Source organism: Oncorhynchus tshawytscha, linkage group LG14 (genome assembly GCF_018296145.1).
Source record: "Oncorhynchus tshawytscha isolate Ot180627B linkage group LG14, Otsh_v2.0, whole genome shotgun sequence".
Lineage (NCBI taxonomy): Eukaryota > Metazoa > Chordata > Actinopteri > Salmoniformes > Salmonidae > Oncorhynchus > Oncorhynchus tshawytscha.
The window spans coordinates 11,587,329-11,605,574 of NC_056442.1; the positions used below are offsets into that span (position 1 = coordinate 11,587,329).

At 45.7% G+C, this 18,246-nt stretch overlaps 2 protein-coding genes across 3 annotated transcripts in view; both read right to left on the minus strand.

Moving 5' to 3' along the window:
• Positions 1-18,246, minus strand: part of LOC112266555 (aryl hydrocarbon receptor-like) — a 75,675-nt gene that overhangs the window by 21,456 nt on the left and 35,973 nt on the right. For both annotated transcript variants that reach the window (XM_042297044.1, XM_024444127.2), the window contains 2 exons: positions 15,646-15,769; positions 13,126-13,259 (listed from right to left, as the gene is read on the minus strand). In XM_042297044.1, coding sequence (XP_042152978.1) covers positions 13,126-13,259; positions 15,646-15,769 — 258 coding nt within the window. The remainder of the gene's footprint in view (positions 1-13,125; positions 13,260-15,645; positions 15,770-18,246) is intronic.
• Positions 1,036-5,823, minus strand: LOC112266556 (polyadenylate-binding protein 1A-like). The gene is made up of 3 exons (XM_024444130.2): positions 5,807-5,823; positions 1,358-2,571; positions 1,036-1,274 (listed from the first exon to the last, which is right to left on the minus strand). The coding sequence occupies exons 2-3, from the start codon at positions 2,568-2,570 to the stop codon at positions 1,069-1,071; spliced, it is 1,419 nt and encodes a 472-aa protein (XP_024299898.1). The 5' UTR covers position 2,571; positions 5,807-5,823; the 3' UTR covers positions 1,036-1,068.

Sequence of the window (18,246 nt, forward strand, 5' to 3'; positions counted from 1 at the left end):
GGCTTCCCCATCACGAGACCATGATCAACCATGAGTACGACTCATGTCTGCTACACACAAACACAGTAAAAAAAAAAGAAGTCAAACAAAGGAAACTCATATTCCCATTTTTACAGACCTAAAATGACCCTTGTTTCTTTCAAGGTCTAGCTTATTTTATGACATGATTTTTTTTGGTCCATAATATGCAGCCGTTTTCATCTCAATATTAAATCATTTTTGCGGGACAATTAAGTACATTACTGTAATAGTTTTCCAATAAAATTGTCAAAAATAATCCAAAATAGCTTTTTAGCAAAAAAAACTGTGAGTGGTCTGAGTGAGGGACCTAATTGGAGGGGCTTAGTGGGAGTGATATGTAACCTGAAAACTAGCTAGGTTTGGAACTCTCTTTGTTATTGGCATACTAACTTATGCTGCCTGGTGGTGTCACCAGGCAGGCTATAACTCCACCCATACAAAACTTGCTGATTACAAGGTCCTGTGTAGATTGTATCTTCAACCAGCAACTATTAGGAAATAACACTGATAAATATCTTTCCTACTTTTACAGTCTTAGTTTCATCAGCTGTTAGATGACACAAAACACAGGACACATGATTTTGACTGCACTGGGCCTTTACTGTAAAATATAATTTTGTGTAAATTTTTCTTTCTTCTTCTGTAAAGGAAGTTTGTAGGACCCTGTTCCTCTCTTGGCTTCAAGCTCCAGTGTTTGGGACAGATTTCTGTCCGGCTTTAGCTTGGTGAGGCTCCTGGACTTCAATATGGACTGCCGTGGGGAGCAGAGGGTTATTGCGTAAGCCATCGCCAGCTGCGAATGTTGAATTCCTGAAAGGGAGAAGATATGAGAAATGATTCACGAGCACAACCAAGCTTGCTTCAGTCACGTTTGTTCATGAATGAGAAGCTCGCTGTATGTTCCACATAGAGGAATACCTAAACATCAACAATCAAACTGCTTAGACATCAATACAGCTCACACTCAGATGAATGATGAGCATATTGATTGCTGGTACACTTTATGGTACTGTACTTATGTATTTATTTAAGGCACATTTAATTCTATCACATATACTTGTACTGAGGCTTGCTCATGGCAGTGGCTGCATCTGCACTGGTAGGGTGATGTGGGCGCTGGCCCAAGGCCTGAGTTGCTATCCGCTCAACGGTCATCATGCCAGGGCTGGAACTCAGCTGAGCCAGTTGGTTGCTGAAGTAGTAGGCAGCTGCATGGGACTGGGCCTGTGGAATGTGCACATTGGAGTAAAAGGCTATATGGAATTCGAAGTTAGCATTTCTCAATAAAATGTTCATTACTCATGTCCAAGTTGGATATATGATTTTCTGCATGGACTCTTGTTTGGATTTACCTGTGGAATAGGAGGCTGGTAGGAGTTGATGATGGGGTTGGGCACTGCCATGACACTGACCATCCTCTGCTTGTACCGGTCTGCCAGGTATTGTTGCCGCTGTTCCTTGCTCTGAGCCAGGGCCACGTAAAGCGGCTTGGTTCCCACAATACGGCCATTCATCTCCGTCACCGCCTTGGTGGCCTCCTCGGGGGAGGAGAGGGAAACAAAGCCAAAGCCTTTGCTGCGCCCGCTCTCCGTCATCACCTTGGCGCTGACGATTGTTCCGAATGCAGAAAACTCCCTCCTTAAACGGTGATCATCAAAGGCATCATCCAGGTTCTTTACAAAGAGATTTACACCTCTGTATTTGGCCTTGGGGTCAGGCTTCTTCTGCCCAAACTTGAGTTTCAGCAACGTCTGGCGCTCGGCTTTCTTCTGTGCGCGGCCTACATATATCAGCCTCCCGTTTAGCTCCTTCCTGTTCATCTCGTTCACGGCTCTCTGTGCATCCTCATGCCTCTCGAAGCAAACAAAACCGAACCCACTCGACTTCCCGTTATCGTCTTTCATAACCTTGACACTAACGGTTGGTCCATATTTCCCAAAAAGCTCAATCAGTTTCTCATCGTTCGTGTCTCTGCCAAGGTTCTTGACAAACACGTTGTTGAACTCTCTGGCCTTGGCTCCAAGCATCTCCTCTCGCTCTTTGCGTGACTTAAAGTGCTCGATAAACACTTTTTCGTTATCCATTAACATGCCATTTAATTTCTCGATGGCTCTATCAGCAGCCTCCTGGGTCTTGTACTGAATATAACCATAACCTTTGGAAAGGCCATTCTCGTCACAAACTACCTTGCTAGAGTAGATGTCTCCAAATGCTGAGAAGGTCTCGTACAGGTTTTTGTTTGTTATAGACTTCTTGTCCAGGTTCTTGATGAAGATGTTTCCCACCCCACTCTTCCTCAGGGTACAGTCAGGATCAGACCTCATGATGCGCAGATATCTTCCTTCGAGCATATCATTGCTGAACATGAGCAGGGCACGATCAGCATCGTCTTGCTGATAAAAGTTAACGTAGGCGTACCCGAGGGAACGATCTGTATCCCGATCCCTACATACACGAACAGAAAAGATTGGTCCAGCCTCACTAAACATCTCGTTTAGGTCTGCCTCGGTGACATTTTGGTGGAGGTCACCAACATACAAAGAATTCATTTTGGAGATTTTGGACCTAATTCACACGTATTGAAGCTAGCTCAAGAACACAGAATGACAGGTGAATGAACAGCTGTCATGTACTTAAATTCCCGGAACTAACTCATTTGTGATGTCATAAGTGATGTAGCGTGAAATGCAATTCTGATGTTCCATCTTTTCTTTATTGCATCATAGTCAAGTAGTTAACACGATTTAGATAGCAAACAGAAATATTTACAATTTGAACACATAAATAAATGTAACCCAATCTTTATTTTTTAACAGTTTGGGAAGTTAGAGAAAGAGATACAGTTGAAATCGGAAGTTAACATACACTTAGGTTGGAGTCATGAAAACTCGTTTTTCTTGTTAACAAACTATAGTTTTGGCAAGTCGGTTAGGACATCTACTTTGTGCATGACACAAGTAATTTTTCTAACAATTATTTACAGACAGATTATTTCACTATCACAATTCCAGTGGTTCAGAAGTTTACATACACTAAGTTGACTGTGCCTTTAAACAGCTTGGAAAATTCCAGAAAATTATGTCATGGCTTTAGAAGCTTCTGATAGGCTAATTGACATAATTTCAGTCAATTTGTGGTGTACCTGTGGATGTATTTCAAGGCCTACATTCAAACTCAGTGGCTTTTTGCTTGACATCATGGGAACCTCAAAAGAAATCAGCCAATACCTCTGTATCATATATCCAACTTGGACATGAGTAACATTTTATTCTAGACCTCCACAAGTCTGCTTCATCCTTCGGAGCAATTTCCAAACGCCTGAAAGTACCAAGTTCATCTGTACAAACAATAGTAAGCAAGTATAAACACCATGGGGCCACGCAGCCGTCATACCGCTCAGGAAGGAGACGTATTCTGTCTCCTAGAAATGAACGTATTTTGGTGCGAAAAGTGCAAATCAATCCCAGAACAACAGCAAAGGACCTTGTGAAGATGCTGGAAGAAACAGGTACAAAAGTATCTATATTTACAGTAAAACGAGTCCTATATCAACATAACCTGAAAGGCAGCTCAGCAAGGAAGAAGCCACTGCTCCAAAACTGCCATAAAAAAGCCAGACTATGGTTTGCAACTGCACATGGGGACAAAGATCGTACTTTTTGGAGAAATGTCCTCTGGTCTGATGAAACAAAAATAGAACTGTTTGGCCATAATTCCCATCGTTATGTTTGGATGAAAAACGGGGAGACTTGCAACTGTGAAGCACAGGGGTGGCAGCATCATGTTGTGGGGGTGCTTTGCTGCAGGAGGGACTGGTGCACTTCACAAAATAGATGGCTTCATGAGAAGGGAAAATTATTTTTATATATTGAAGCAACATCTCAAGACAATCAGTTAAAGCTTGGTTGCAAATGGGTCTTCCAAATGGCAAAGATATGGCAAAATGGCATAAGGACAACAAAGTCAAGGAATTGGAGTGGCCATCACAAAGCCCTGACCTCAATCTTATCGAAAATGTATGGGCAAAACTGAAATAGCGCATGCGAGCAAGGATGCCTACAAACCTGACTCAGTTATACCAGCTTTGTCAGTAGGAATGGGCCAAAATTCACCGAACTTATTGTGGGAGGCTTGTGGAAGGCTACTCAAAACATTTGACCCAAGTTAAACAATTTAAAGGCAATGCTACCAAATACTAATTGAGTGTATGTAAACTTCTGACCCACTGGGAATGTGATTAAAGAAATAAAAGCTGAAATAAATCATTCTCTCTAATATTATTCTGACATTTCACATTCTTAAAATAAAGTGGTGATCCTAACTGACCTAAGACCGGGAATTTTTACTAGGATTAAATGTCAGGAATTGTGAAAAACTGAGTTTAAATGTATTTGGCTTAGGTGTATGTAAACTTCAGACTTCAACTGAAGATCTAAATGACTATAATAACTCCAACGCAGGATACACATGGCAAACACTAAGCATGTTCTCTTTATCGATGGATAAAATACAAATACTAAAATGGTAAATAGTAGGTTGGAATGATTTTTATACTCAAATCGGACAGAGAGAGAAACCACACACTCAGGTTAGAGGAATAGCTTTTGTTTCACAGTCATTGCACCTTTAGTGAGAGGTTGAATGAACAATACCCCTGTAAAACTGAACCGTTTAAAAATGTAATAGAGCTCTGTGTAAGTCAGGTTTGCTATATCTCTGTTTGTATACTACAGTGGGGATGTTATTCATTTGTATGAGAGCCGAGGAGTGTCAGGAGAGAGTGAATGCTTCAAACAATCTCCCTTAGCCAACCACAGCAGTCTAGACTAGAGAGAGACTAGGACTCTCCCTTTGCTCTCCCATTCAACTGCATGACACATTCCTCTGCTGCCGCTGTGACAATGAAAATGATATCACATGTGCTGTCCTCCCTACTCCACTCAGAGTGCCTGTTTCGTTTTCTCCCTGTCGCACGCAATCAAGAGTTATTTACAACAGTCACCCCTGGAAAGAAGAAAGAGAGCGATAAAGACAGAGAGAGCGAGAGGAAGATGGAGAGGAAGAGATCAGTCTTAACGGCTGAGCCTGTCTTTGAGCCTGTCTCTCTGTCCCTCGCTAGGCTGGCTGGAGGCCTGGGGGCCATTCGATCACACTGTAAACATCCAAGATGCCCTGTCATCCCCAGCGATAACCTAGCAGGCCATAACCCTGCTCATCAAATTGCTGATTAGAAAAGCCAGGGAAGCATTTGCATGTGGCTTTTGGACTGTTAAAACTTTCAGACCCTCCTCCTCCCCTGCCTGTCAGAGCCCCAGAGGGACAGTGTAGAACTATATTACATTGCACTACATTAAACACACACGCACATACACACACTACACTACAGTAGAACCATCCATCTATCGCCATCACATGGATGCGTGGTACACCTTGATGAGAAACAACACAGAACAGCAGAGCACACAGGTCGCACGGTTCGCTGGAGGGGCAGAAATACTTATTTACATTCACAGTAAGTAACCGACATATAACGTGCACGACATGTCAGTGTCAGGCTCGCTCTGAGTTCTTTGCGTGACATGACAGGACAGGACAGATCGGAGAAGATACTTCGAGAGCCATGTTATGTTCTGTTCCTTCGCCGTGGTGTGATTCCACGGCAACACATCAGTCCCTCTCCTGACAGTGATGAGTGCCATGGAGCTAATGAAAGGGAACTTCTTCTGTCCCTGTTAAAACATCAATACTTAGAGCTAATTGGCTTTGGGTAAATACCAGGAGTTGAGGTGCACTAGGTGCACTGGGACTGTATTTTTGAGTTCACGCCTGTCCTGTGGATTTCTGCTTAAGCTTTAGGTTAGGAACATACTGGACCTTCAGGTTAGGAACTTACTGGACCTTCAGGTTAGGAACTTACTGGACCTTCAGGTTAGGAACTTACTGGACCTTCAGGTTAGGAACATACTGGACCTTCAGGTTAGGAACATACTGGACCTTCAGGTTAGGAACATACTGGACCTTCAGGTCAGGAACATACTGGACCTTCAGGTTAGGAACATACTGGACCTTCAGGTTAGGAACATACTGGACCTTCAGGTTAGGAACTTACTGGACCTTCAGGTTAGGAACTTACTGGACCTTCAGGTTAGGAGCTTACTGGACCTTCAGGTTAGGAACATACTGGACCTTCAGGTTAGGAACATACTGGACCTTCAGGTTAGGAACTTACTGGACCTTCAGGTTAGGAACTTACTGGACCTTCAGGTTAGGAACATACTGGACCTTCAGGTTAGGAACTTACTGGACCTTCAGGTTAGGAACTTACTGGACCTTCAGGTTAGGAACATACTGGACCTTCAGGTTAGGAACATACTGGACCTTCAGGTTAGGAACATACTGGACCTTCAGGTTAGGAACATACTGGACCTTCAGGTTAGGAACATACTGGACCTTCAGGTTAGGAACTTACTGGACCTTCAGGTTAGGAACTTACTGGACCTTCTGTTTATGTAATGAATGGCTGTAGTTGAATAGAACGCTACTAGAGCAGTACAAATGACCTAGTCTCTCGTTTACACGGCCAGCACGCATGATTTGGTTCTGGTTGGGGAACATACCTTTTTGTTGATTTAATGAAGGTCTGGACTTGCTACACTAGGTTACAAATGATAATGGAACCAGAAACAAATATTGCATACGCTGGTCAGCTAACAGTGTGTCAAAGAGAGACTACAGTACAGACGACCAGGATGAACTAATGAAACTACTGTATGTGTGCCAATTCACTGGGACATGCAACTGTCAAACCAGCAAAAGCAGAATTCTTTGAGCTTCATTTGTGTGACAGCTTGAATCTCCTACTGGAATATTGACGGGCTGGGCTGTGTCTCCTGCTCAAAGTCAGTCTCCAGTGCAATCTTTATTCAGATAACATTGCACATGACTGAATGTCGACGCAAGACATTCTCACAGGAAGAAATAGCTTTTTTCCTGAGTCAAACAGAAGCCTCTTAAGATTTCATGGCCTACTAGTTGATGGATTCTAACAGCAACAAAAACCGTGCAAGGATCTAGACGATAGGCATTACTATAATCAACAATGTCATGTTGAATATTTTCCCATATGAAAACCAGAATGGAACAAATGAAACATTAACATTGATGGACACGCATCTCTTTTACTTTCTATAACAGTTGAATGCTCGAGGGAAAATGTAATTAGAGTTCCCAGTACTTCAGCAAAATGAGGACAAGTAAAACGATTCAATTAACTTGTTCATTATTCTCCTATGAGAGTCAGATACAATGCACCATGCTGTATGTAATAACCATCATATAATAGGAGAATGATGTTTAGGATGGAATTGATGACACCAGATGAGACTTGGACTGCGTCCTAAATGGCACCCTATTCCCAATTTAGCACACTGATTTTGACAAGGGTTTATACGGCTCTGGTCAAAAGTTGTGCACTATATAGGGAATTAGTGTGTCATTTGGGACACACCATTGTACAAGGCTGAGGGGGCCTTGAGGGGAGACGGAAGTCATTGAAGATTAGAGAACATGCAAGGAAGGGATAAAACACACCAAAGTACTGTAATGTAACTGGATACTTTGTCCTCCGCTCTGAGTCCTCTGGAGTGATTACGTCAACAATTCAAAGATGAGATAAAAATAGTACACAAAGTTTATGAGAGGTAAATGGTGGAATTAATTTCTTTCTTCTGATTGATGAGTTTAAGTTGGGCCTCGTCCTCCCTTCCCTTCCCCTCATCTCAACTAACCTCTCCCTAACTCTCTCCACCCCTCCTCTGCTCTCCTTTTTCCGAACTTCTCCTCCTCCTCTCCTCTCGGCATGTATCCTCTCATGCGAGGTCAGTATGGTGTGGTGGGTCTTATGGCTCTCTCCTCCCAAGAGCACCTCCTCCCAGCTGCCCACTGCACTGAGGCTAGGAAACACTGTCACCACCGATAAATCCACTATAATTGAGAATTTCAATAAGCATTTTTCTACGGCTGGCCATGCTTTCCACCTGGCTTCCTCTACCCCGGTTAACAGCCCTGTACCCCCACAGCAACTCGCCCAAGCTTCCCACATTTCTCCTTCACCCAAATCCAGATAGCTGATGTTCTGAAAGAGCTGCAAAATCTGGACCCCTACAAATCAGCCGGGCTAGACAATCTGGACCCTCGCTCTCTAAAATTATCTGCCGAAATTGTTGCAACCCCAACTACTAGCCTGTTCAACCTCTCTTTCGTATCGTCTGAGATTCCCAAAGATTGGAAAGCTGCCGCGGTCATCCCCCTCTTCAGAGGGGGAGACACTCTACACCCAAACTGCTACAGACCTATATCTATCCTACCCTGCTTTTTTAAGGTTTTCGAAAGCCAAGTTAACAAACAGATTACCGACCATTTCGAATCACAGTGTACCTTCTCCGCTATGTAATCTGGTTTCAGAGCTGGTCATGGGTGCACCTCAGCCATGCTCAAGGTCCTAAACGATATCATAACTGCCACCGATAGGAGACAATACTGTGCAGTTGTATTCATCGACCTGGCCAAAGCTTTTGACTCTGTCAATCACCACATCTTTATCGGCAGACTCAACAGCCTTGGTTTCTCAAATGACTGCCTCGCCTGGTTCCCCAACTACTTCTCTGATAGAGTTCAGTGTGTCAAATCGGAGGGCCTGTTGTCCGGACCTCTGGCAGTCTCTATGGGGGTGCCACAGGTTTCAATTCTCGGGCCGACTCTCTTCTCTGTATACATCAATGATGTCGCTCTTGCTGCTGGTGATTCTCTGATCCACCTCTACATAGACGACACCATTATGTACACTTCAGGCCCTTCTTTGGACACTGTGTTAACTAACCTCCAGATGAGCTTCAATGCCATAGAACTCTCCTTCCTTGGCCTCCAACTGCAAGTAAAACTAAATGCATGCTCTTCAACCGATCGCTGCCCGCACCTGCCCACCCGTCCAGCATCACTACTCTGGACGGTTCTGACTTAGAATGGACAACTACAAATACCTACAGTGGGGAGATCAAGTATTTGATACACTGCCGATTTTGCAGGTTTTCCTACTTACAAAGCATGTAGAGGTCTGTATTTCTTTTAATCATAGGTACACTTCAACTGTGAGTCAGAATCTAAAAATCCAGAAAATCACATTGTATGATTTTTAAGTAATTAATTTGCATTTTATTGCATGACATAAGTATTTGATACATCAGAAAAGCAGCACTTAATATTTGGTACAGAAACCTTTGCTTGCAATTTACAGAGATCATACGTTTCCTGTAGTTCTTGACCAGGTTTGCACACACTGCAGCAGGGATTTTGGCCCACTCCTCCATACAGACCTTCTCCAGATCCTTCAGGTTTCGGGGCTGTCGCTGGGCAATACAGACTTTCAGCTCCCTCCAAAGATGTTCTATTGGGTTCAGGTCTGGAAACTGGCTAGGCCACTCCAGGACCTTGAGATGCTTCTTACGGAGCCACTCCTTAGTTGCCCTGGCTGTGTGTTTCGGGTCGTTGTCATGCTGGAAGAACCAGCCACGACCCATCTTCAATGCTCTTACTGAGGGAAGGAGGTTGTTGGCCAAGATCTCTTGATACATGGCCCCATCCATCCTCCCCTCAATACGGTGCAGTCGTCCTGTCCCCTTTGCAGAAAAGCATCCCCAAAGAATGATGTTTCCACCTCCATGTTTCACGGTTGGGATGGTGTTCTTGGGGTTGTACTCATCCTTCTTCTTACTCCAAACACGGCGAGTGGAGTTTAGACCAAAAAGCTCTATTTTTGTCTCATCAGACCACATGACCTTCTCCCATTCCTCCTCTGGATCATCCAGATGGTCATTGGCAAACTTAAGACGGGCCTGGACATGCGCTGGCTTGAGCAGGGGGACCTTGCCTGTGCTGCAGGATTTTAATCCATGACAGCGTAGTGTGTTACTAATGGTTTTCTTTGAGACTGTGGTCCCAGCTCTCTTCAGGTCATTGACCAGGTCCTGCCGTGTAGTTCTGGGCTGACCTTCCTCATGATCATTGATGCCCCACGAGGTGAGATCAAGCATGGAGCCCCAGACCGAGGGTGATTGACCGTCATCTTGAACGTCTTCCATTTTCTAATAATTGCGCCAATAGTTGTTGTTGCCTTCTCACCAAGCTGCTTGCCTATTGTCCTGTAGCCCATCCCAGTCTTGTGCAGGTCTACAATTTTTCCCTGATGTCCTTACACCCTCTCTGGTCTTGGCCAGTGTGGAGAGGTTGGAGTCTGTTTGATTGAGTGTGTGGACAGGTGTCTTGTATACAGGTAACGAGTTCAAACAGGTGCAGTTAATACAGGTAATGAGTGGAGAACAGGAGGGCTTCTTAAAGAAAAACTAACAGGACTGTGAGAGCCGGAATTCTTACTGGTTGGTAGGTGATCAAATACTTATGTCATGCAATAAAATACAAATGAATTACTTAAAAATTATACAATGTGATTTTCTGGATTTTTGTTTGAGATTCCGTCTCTCACAGTTGAAGTGTACCTATGATAAAATTCACAGACCTCTATATGCTTTAAGTAGGAAAACCTGCAAAATCGGCAGTGTTTCAAATACTTGTTCTCCCCACTGTAGGTGTCTGGTTAGACTGTAAACTCTCCTTCCAGAATCACATTAAGCATCTCCAATCCAAAATGAAATCTAGAATCGGCTTCCTATTTTACAACAAAGCATCCTTCACTCATGCTGCCAAACATACCCTCGTAAAACTGACCATCCTACCGATCCTCGACTTCGGCAATGTCATTTACAAAATAGCCTCCAACACTCTACTCAACAAATTGGATGCAGTCTATCACAGTGCCTTCCGTTTTGTCACCAAAGCCCCATATACAACCCACCACTGCAACCTGTACGCTCTGGTTGGCTGGCCCTCGCTTCATACACGTTGCCAAACCCACTGTCTCCAGGTCATCGACAAGTCTCTGCTAGGTAAAGCCCCGCCTTATCTCAGCTCACTGGTCACCATAGCAGCACCCACCCGTAGCACGCGGCAGCAGGTATATTTCACTGGTCACCACCAAAGCCAATTCCTCTTTTGGCCGCCTTTCCTTCCAGTTCTCTGCTGCCAATGACTGTAACAAACTGCAAAAATCATATCTCCCTCACTAACTTTAAGCACCAGCTGTCCGAGCAGCTCACAGATCACTGCGCCTGTACATAGCCTGTCTGTAATTAGCCCATCCAACTACCTCATCCCCATTCTGTATTTATTTACTTATCTTGCTCCTTTGCACCCCAGTATCTCTACTTGCACATTCATCTTCTGCACATCTATCACTCCAGTGTTTAATTGCTATATTGTAATTACATCGCCACCATGGCCTATTTATTGACTCCCTTACCTTATTGGCACACAATGTATATAGACTTTTTCTACTGTATTATTGACTGTATGTTTGTTTATTCCATGTGTAACTCTGTGTTGTTGTATGTGTCGAACTGCTTTTCTTTATCTTGCCCAGGTCGCAGTTGTAAATGAGAACTTGTTCTCAACTAGCCTACCTGGTTATATAAAGGTAAAATAAAAAATCTTGTTAATTGGTCCTGCTGGGCATAAGGTGAGGTGCAATGATGTCAAGAATCTACCCTCAAATAGCAATAGGATTACCAAAACAATGCTATGGAAATTAGACCGAGGCAGACCCTGGGCTTACCTCTCACGCAAATGACCTCCACAGAGTTGGGAAATACCCCGATCTTACTCTCCTCTTCCCTTCCCCTACCACCAGCCCCCCGCTACTCTGGTCACGTTCTGTACCGGTGAGACGGAGACTCTAGGAAGAGCGCTGGAGAGGGGTGCTTCCCCCTTCTGCTCACCAGGCAGGAGGGCCCACTATGACACACCCACGCCACCACCATGAGCTCTGCAATGCAGATTTAACAGCAAGCACAGGCTGATATCCCTCACAGCTCTCTGAGTATACTATACTAACTGCACGTGGACTATACTGTAGGCCCCTACAGCAATACATTTACTTCTATGTTACTGTGTTCTAGCCCAATCAATGTGCTCTGGCTCTGTCCTCTTCTCTCTCTCTCTCTGTCCCTGTGGTATCCAGCACAACCTTAGTCTGAGGAGAAGATTGAGCCCTTTGGGAGTCCTCGAGCTACTTTGACTAAGCAAATTCCTCTCTGGGTGCTCTCTTCCTCTGGAAGGCAGATTAAAGCCCTTTTCCCCACGACCCTGTGGCTCTTTAAGACGGCTTACTGAGGGTGGGTAGTGGCTTCTGATCCCGCCGTGGTCTGAAGTGGTACGACACCACGCTGACCAGGCTAATATCCTCTCTAGCTACTGTAGCTGGGAGAAAAAAAGTCTCCTTTGGCCTTAGAGTGTTGGGCTTCTGACGGAGAAGTGGAGAAAGGGGGAGGTAGGGCCAGGAAGGAGGGGTGAGGCAGAGGAAGTGGGAGGTAGGGGTCTAAATGGGGGAGGTAGCCCTGGAAAGTAGAATGCTCAGAGTTCTGCAGAGGGAGGATCTGTCGGGGGGCATAGGGGGGTAGGGGTGATTCAGTAGTTCAGGGGTCAGTAATGGAGGGTAGCTCTGGGATAAGGGTGGAGGTGGTACAGTAGCACTGTAAAGTGCCTGCCTCTGGGGCTCTCTGGCAGGAGTCGGGACACCCCACGCCAGGGGCCAGACTAGAAGTGTCTGGGTATTCCCAGGCCTTTGTTCTTGTACGGCTCAGCCTCCCTCAGTACAGTCATGGGACACAGTCACAGGAACACTCTCTTCTAATAAAGCTGATGTCTCGAGGTGTGATCTGACACGCACACACACTTGTAGACGTACGCACGCAAGCAAGAATGCAGTACACATGGAAGTAAGGATGCTCGTACACACAGACACTTACACGCCTTCTCCCTTATATCCACACATACACAGACCATAAGTCCAACAATGGCTGTCTTCAATGGAGGGCAAATCTCGAACATGAGCTCAAACATCATTGCAAGAATAATATTCCTAAAAGGAGACATGTCAGTCTCCAGTACTCCTGTGCAGATGAGGTTAAGAGAGGAGGAATATGATTGGTTACGAACCAGGAAGCCAGAGGAATTGTCGAGGAGACAGCGGAAGCGACAGACGAAGTTCCTCTCCAGGAAGGAGGAGTTCTCTGGAGGCAGCTGATCGGGGTTATAGGTCACCAGTGATGAGCTGGGGACTGGCTTTCCATCTGAGGAATAGAAACAGGTCAAGGACCAAGTCAAATCACTATATTCAATGCCTACTTCATTTGTGGTCTATTAAAATGGCTGTTGAACAGAGTTTAACAGGGTCCAGATGCTCCTACATTATGTTTGGTGAGTGTGTGTATGTGCATGTGTGAGCGTGCACTTATGTGTGTGTGTGTGGGTGTGTAGCTCCAGTCTGTCCCTCCCTCTTCTCCATTCCGTCCCTGTTCTAAAGTACCACGATAACGCTACGGTAGCTAGCTCTAACCCCCCTGCCTAATTAAAACCGACGGCTGTGTGTGTTCTAACATTTACCCTGCAAGTCATGGAGAGCCTGATAAAGATCACCTCCCTCTCTCCATCTTCTCTACTCTCTCTCTCTCTACATGCTCTTTTTTCTCTCCCTCTCCTCCTCTCTCTCTCTCTCTCTCTCTCTCTCATCTCCTTCCCTCTCTCTACATAGCTCAGCTGGGGAAATTGGGGTCATTGGGTCTGAGTGACTTCAGGCTGACTCGTTGCAGTTCTTCGTTTGATCATGTTTTCATGTTTTCTGTTTGTTCTGCTAGTAGTAAACGTCAACCAGTGTGGTGTATGCTGTCACCGTATGTGTCACTTTAAAGTGAAACAACGACTTCACTACAACTAACTACCACATTGAAACAAAGCAGTTTCTGTTTATCTTTTGTTTTCGTTCTGCTAGTAGTTCACCTCAGCCCCTTCCACAAGTTCAATTTCAGTATGTCATATATACTGTATGTATTGCCATCTGTACATTTGCAACAAAGCATCAAACATACATCGCTAGCTAAACTCAGCAACAAAAAAAGAAACGTCCCTTGTTCAGGACCCTGTCTTTCAAAGATCATTCGTAAAAATCCAAATAACTTCACAGGTCTTCATTGTAAAGGGTTTAAACACGGTTTCCCATGCTTGTTCAATGAACCATAAACAATTACTTAACAGGAACCTGTGGAAAAGTCGTTAAGACACTAACAGCTTACAGTGGTAGGCAATTAAGGTCACAGGTATGAAAACGTAGGACACTCAAGCCCTTTTTACTGACTCTGAAAAACACCAAAAGAAAGATACCCAGGGTCCCTGCTCATCTGTGTGAACGTGCCTTAGGCATGCTGCAAGGAGGCATGAGGACTGCAGATGTGGCCAGGGCAATAAATTGCAATGTCCGTACTGCGAGACGCCTAAGACAGCGCTACAGGGAGACAGGATGGACAGCTGATCATCCTCGCAGTGGCAGACCACGTGTACCAACACCTGCACAGGATCGGTACATCCAAACATCACACCTGTGGGACAGGTACAGGATGGCAACAACAACTGCCCGAGTTACACCAGGAATGCACAATTCCTCCCTCAGTGCTCAGACTGTCCGCAATAGGCTGAGAGAGGCTGGACTGAGGGCTTGTAGGCCTGTTGTAAGGCAGGTCCTCACCAGACATCACCATTAACAACGTCGCCTATGGGCACAAACCCACCGTCGCTGGACCAGACAGGACTGGCAAAAAGTGCTCTTCTCTGACGAGTCGCGACTTTGTCTCACCAGGGGTGATGGTCGGATTCGCGTTTATCGACAAAGGAATGAGCGTTACACCGAGGCCTGTACTCTGGAGTGGGATCGATTTGGAGGTGGAGGTTCCGTCATGGTCTGGGGCAATGTGTCACAGCATCATCGGACTGAGCTTGTTGTCATTGCAGGCAATCTCAATGCTGTGCGTTACAGGGAAGACATACTGCTCCCTCATATGTGGTACCCTTCCTGCAGGCTCATCCTGACATGATCCTCCAGCATGACAATGCCACCAGCCATACTGCTCGTTCTGTGCGTGATTTCCTTCAAGACAGGAATGTCAGTGTTCTGCCATGGCCAGCGAAGAGCCCAGATCTCAATCCCATTAAGCACGTCTGAGACTTGTTGGATAGGAGGGTGAGGGCTAGGGCCATTCCCCCCAGAAATGTCCGGGAACTTGCAGGTGCCTTGGTGGAAGAGTGGGGTAACGTCTCACACCAAGAACTGGCAAATCTGGTGCAGTCCATGAGGAGGAGATGCACTGCAGTACTTAAAGCAGCTGGTGTCCACATCAGATACTGACTGTTACTTTTGATTTTGACCCCCCCCCCTTTGTTCAGGGACACATTATTCCATTTCTGTTAGTCACATGTCAGTTTATGTCTCAGTTGCTGAATCTTGTTATGTTCATACAAATATTTACAGTACACATGTTAAGTTTGCTGAAAATTAACGCAGTTGACAGTGAGAGGACGTTTCTTTTTAGTTTAGTTTAGTAATGTGAAAGGCTCACAGTGTCTTTGGACAGATTTGTGAAAATGGGTCGGCCCGGAATAGACAGTGAGACGCAGAGAAAGACTGACCTGGGGGTGACTCCACCTGCTGGGGCACGGCCGGGGGGTTGAGAGCCCAGTGGAGGTTCCTCCTAAACTCCTGCTGGTCCTCAGTGTGGATCAGATCAAACACACTCTGGTGCATCACGTCTGTCTGGAACAAGGAGAGAAAGAGAGAGGTCTTTAGAAAGGTCACGTGCACCAGCACATAGGACTGGGAACTATTGTCTGACTTGCTGAAAAATGATCTAAACGTAACTGAGTTCAATCCTGTAGAATCAGTAAGATGATGCGCGCACACACACACACACACACACACACAACTCCTTGTTTTGTGGGCTTGCAGTGAGGAGGAAGGTTAGGGCATGAGCTGGACCACCTCAAGAGAGTTGGTGACATGGACACAGAGAGTGGTGACATGGTCACAGCACAGCCCGAGGTTCCGTGTCACACTAGCATCTCAGTGCTACCTCTCATTACCATACACACAGCTCCACAACAGGCAGCCACATCCAAAAGGATTTCAGTTAGCGCTGTAGATGCGAAGTGATGGTTGTTGAAATGAAACAAGGCCTGAGAGGTGTGGTTCACACTGTGGGAACATTTATTCTTCAGCATCTTGCAGTTACAGCAGTATGAACACCACAGGAGGTTGGTGGCACCTTAATTGGGGAGGACGGGCTCGTGGTAATGGCTGGAGCGGAGTTGAGGGAATGGTAATCATATACATTTGATGCCATTCCATTCGCTCCTTTCCAGCCATTATTATGAGCCATCCTCCCCTCAGCAGCCTCCACTGATGAACACAGAGAGAAAGAAAGCGAGTGCTAGAGGGAGAGAGAGGGAGAGAGAGAAGGAAAGAGAGAGAGAGAATGAAAGAGAGAGAAGGAAAAAGAGAGAGAGAGAAGGAAAGAGAGAGAGAGAGAAGGAAAGGGAGAAAGAGAGAAAGAGAGAGAGAAGGAAAGAGAGAGAGAGAAGGAAAGAGAGGAATAGGGAGCGAGAGAGAGAGAGAAGGAAAGGGAGAAGGATAGAGAGAGAGAAGGAAAGGGAGAAATAGGGAGAGAGAGAGAAAGAGAAGGAAAGGGAGAAATAGGGAGAGAGAGAGGAAAGGAAAGGGAGAAATAGGGAGAGAGAGAGAAAGAGAAGGAAAGGGAGAAATAGGGAGAGAGAGAGAGAGAAGGAAAGGGAGAAAGAGAGAGAGAAGGAAAGAGAGAAATAGGGAGCGAGAGAGAGAGAGAGAAGGAAAGGGAGAAGGAAAGAGAGAGAGAGAGAGAGAAGGAAAGAGAGGAATAGGGAGCGAGAGAGAGAAGGAAAGGGAGAAGGAAAGAGAGAGAGAGAGAGAGAGGAAGGAAAGAGAGAGAAGGAAAGAGAGGAATAGGGAGCGAGAGAGAGAGAAGGAAAGAGAGAGAGAGAAGGAAAGAGAGGAATAGGGAGCGAGAGAGAGAGAAGGAAAGGGAGAAGGAAAGAGAGAGAGAGCTTTAACGGGTGATATTAATTGCTAATACAGCTTAACCCAACTGCGTACGCAAGCATGGATGTTATCAAAAGGTGATCCAACCTGAATAAATAAGGCTATGAGAGCAGTTAATCAGCTGCTGGGGGTTAACTCAATTAAACAAATGTAGGACAGACAGTATGCATGCTTATCGAGGTCTGTGATTAAATATGCTATAGATCAGCTCCTATTAACTGATTAACCTGCGTTTGACCTCTCTGGACGAGGTTATCAAACCCTTATCCAGTAGAACTCCTGACTCAAGCAAGCTAAAGCGCTTAGCACAGAGCAGGGCTGGGTACCAGAGGGCATTGTGGGCAAGACTAGGGAACGGAGGGGGGCGGAGGTGGGGCAAAAGGGCAGGCAAGGACACAAGGCAGTGTTGGGTGAAGGTTGGCGCTGTACAGCAGCATATTTATGTTCACCCTCATTCTGGCTGTAACTGTTGGGGCAAAGAAGGGGCAGGATGCAGTAGAGTGTATTACAGGGCACTCCCAACCCTGTTCCTGGAGAGCTACCCTCCTGTAGGTTTTCACTCCCAACCCTGTTCCTGGAGAGCTACCCTCCTGTAGGTTTTCACTCCCACCCTGTTCCTGGAGAGCTACCCTCCTGTAGGTTTTCACTTCCACCCCAGTTGTAACTAACCTGATTCAGCTTATCAACCAGATAATTATTAGAATCAGGTGCGCTAGATCCGGGTTTGGCACAAAAACCAGTAGGACTATAGTTTTCAGTCCGTGTCCCAGCACTCCCTGGGTCGTTCTATAGTAAATAGAATGAGGGCAGAGTCATGTAAAGCCTAGTCCAACTGGCTTGGCCGAGGCTAACCTCTTCCAGACTCCCTCTGTGCCATGCTGTGGCTCTGTAGGCAGGCCCAATCCTCCTCTCTCTGCTCAGTGTGTGTGTGTGTGCGTGTGTGTGCGTGCGCGCGTGTGTGTGCGTGCGTGTGTGTGCTTGAACGGCAGTGTGTGTGTGTATGATGTACGGTGTGTGTGCTGCGTGTGTGTGTGTGTGTGTGTGCGTGCGTGTGTGCGCGTTTGAGCGGCAGTGTGTGTGTGTGTATGATGTATGGTGTGTGTGCTGCGTGTGTGTGTGTGTGCGTGCGTGCGCATTTGAGCGGCAGTGTGTGTGTGTGT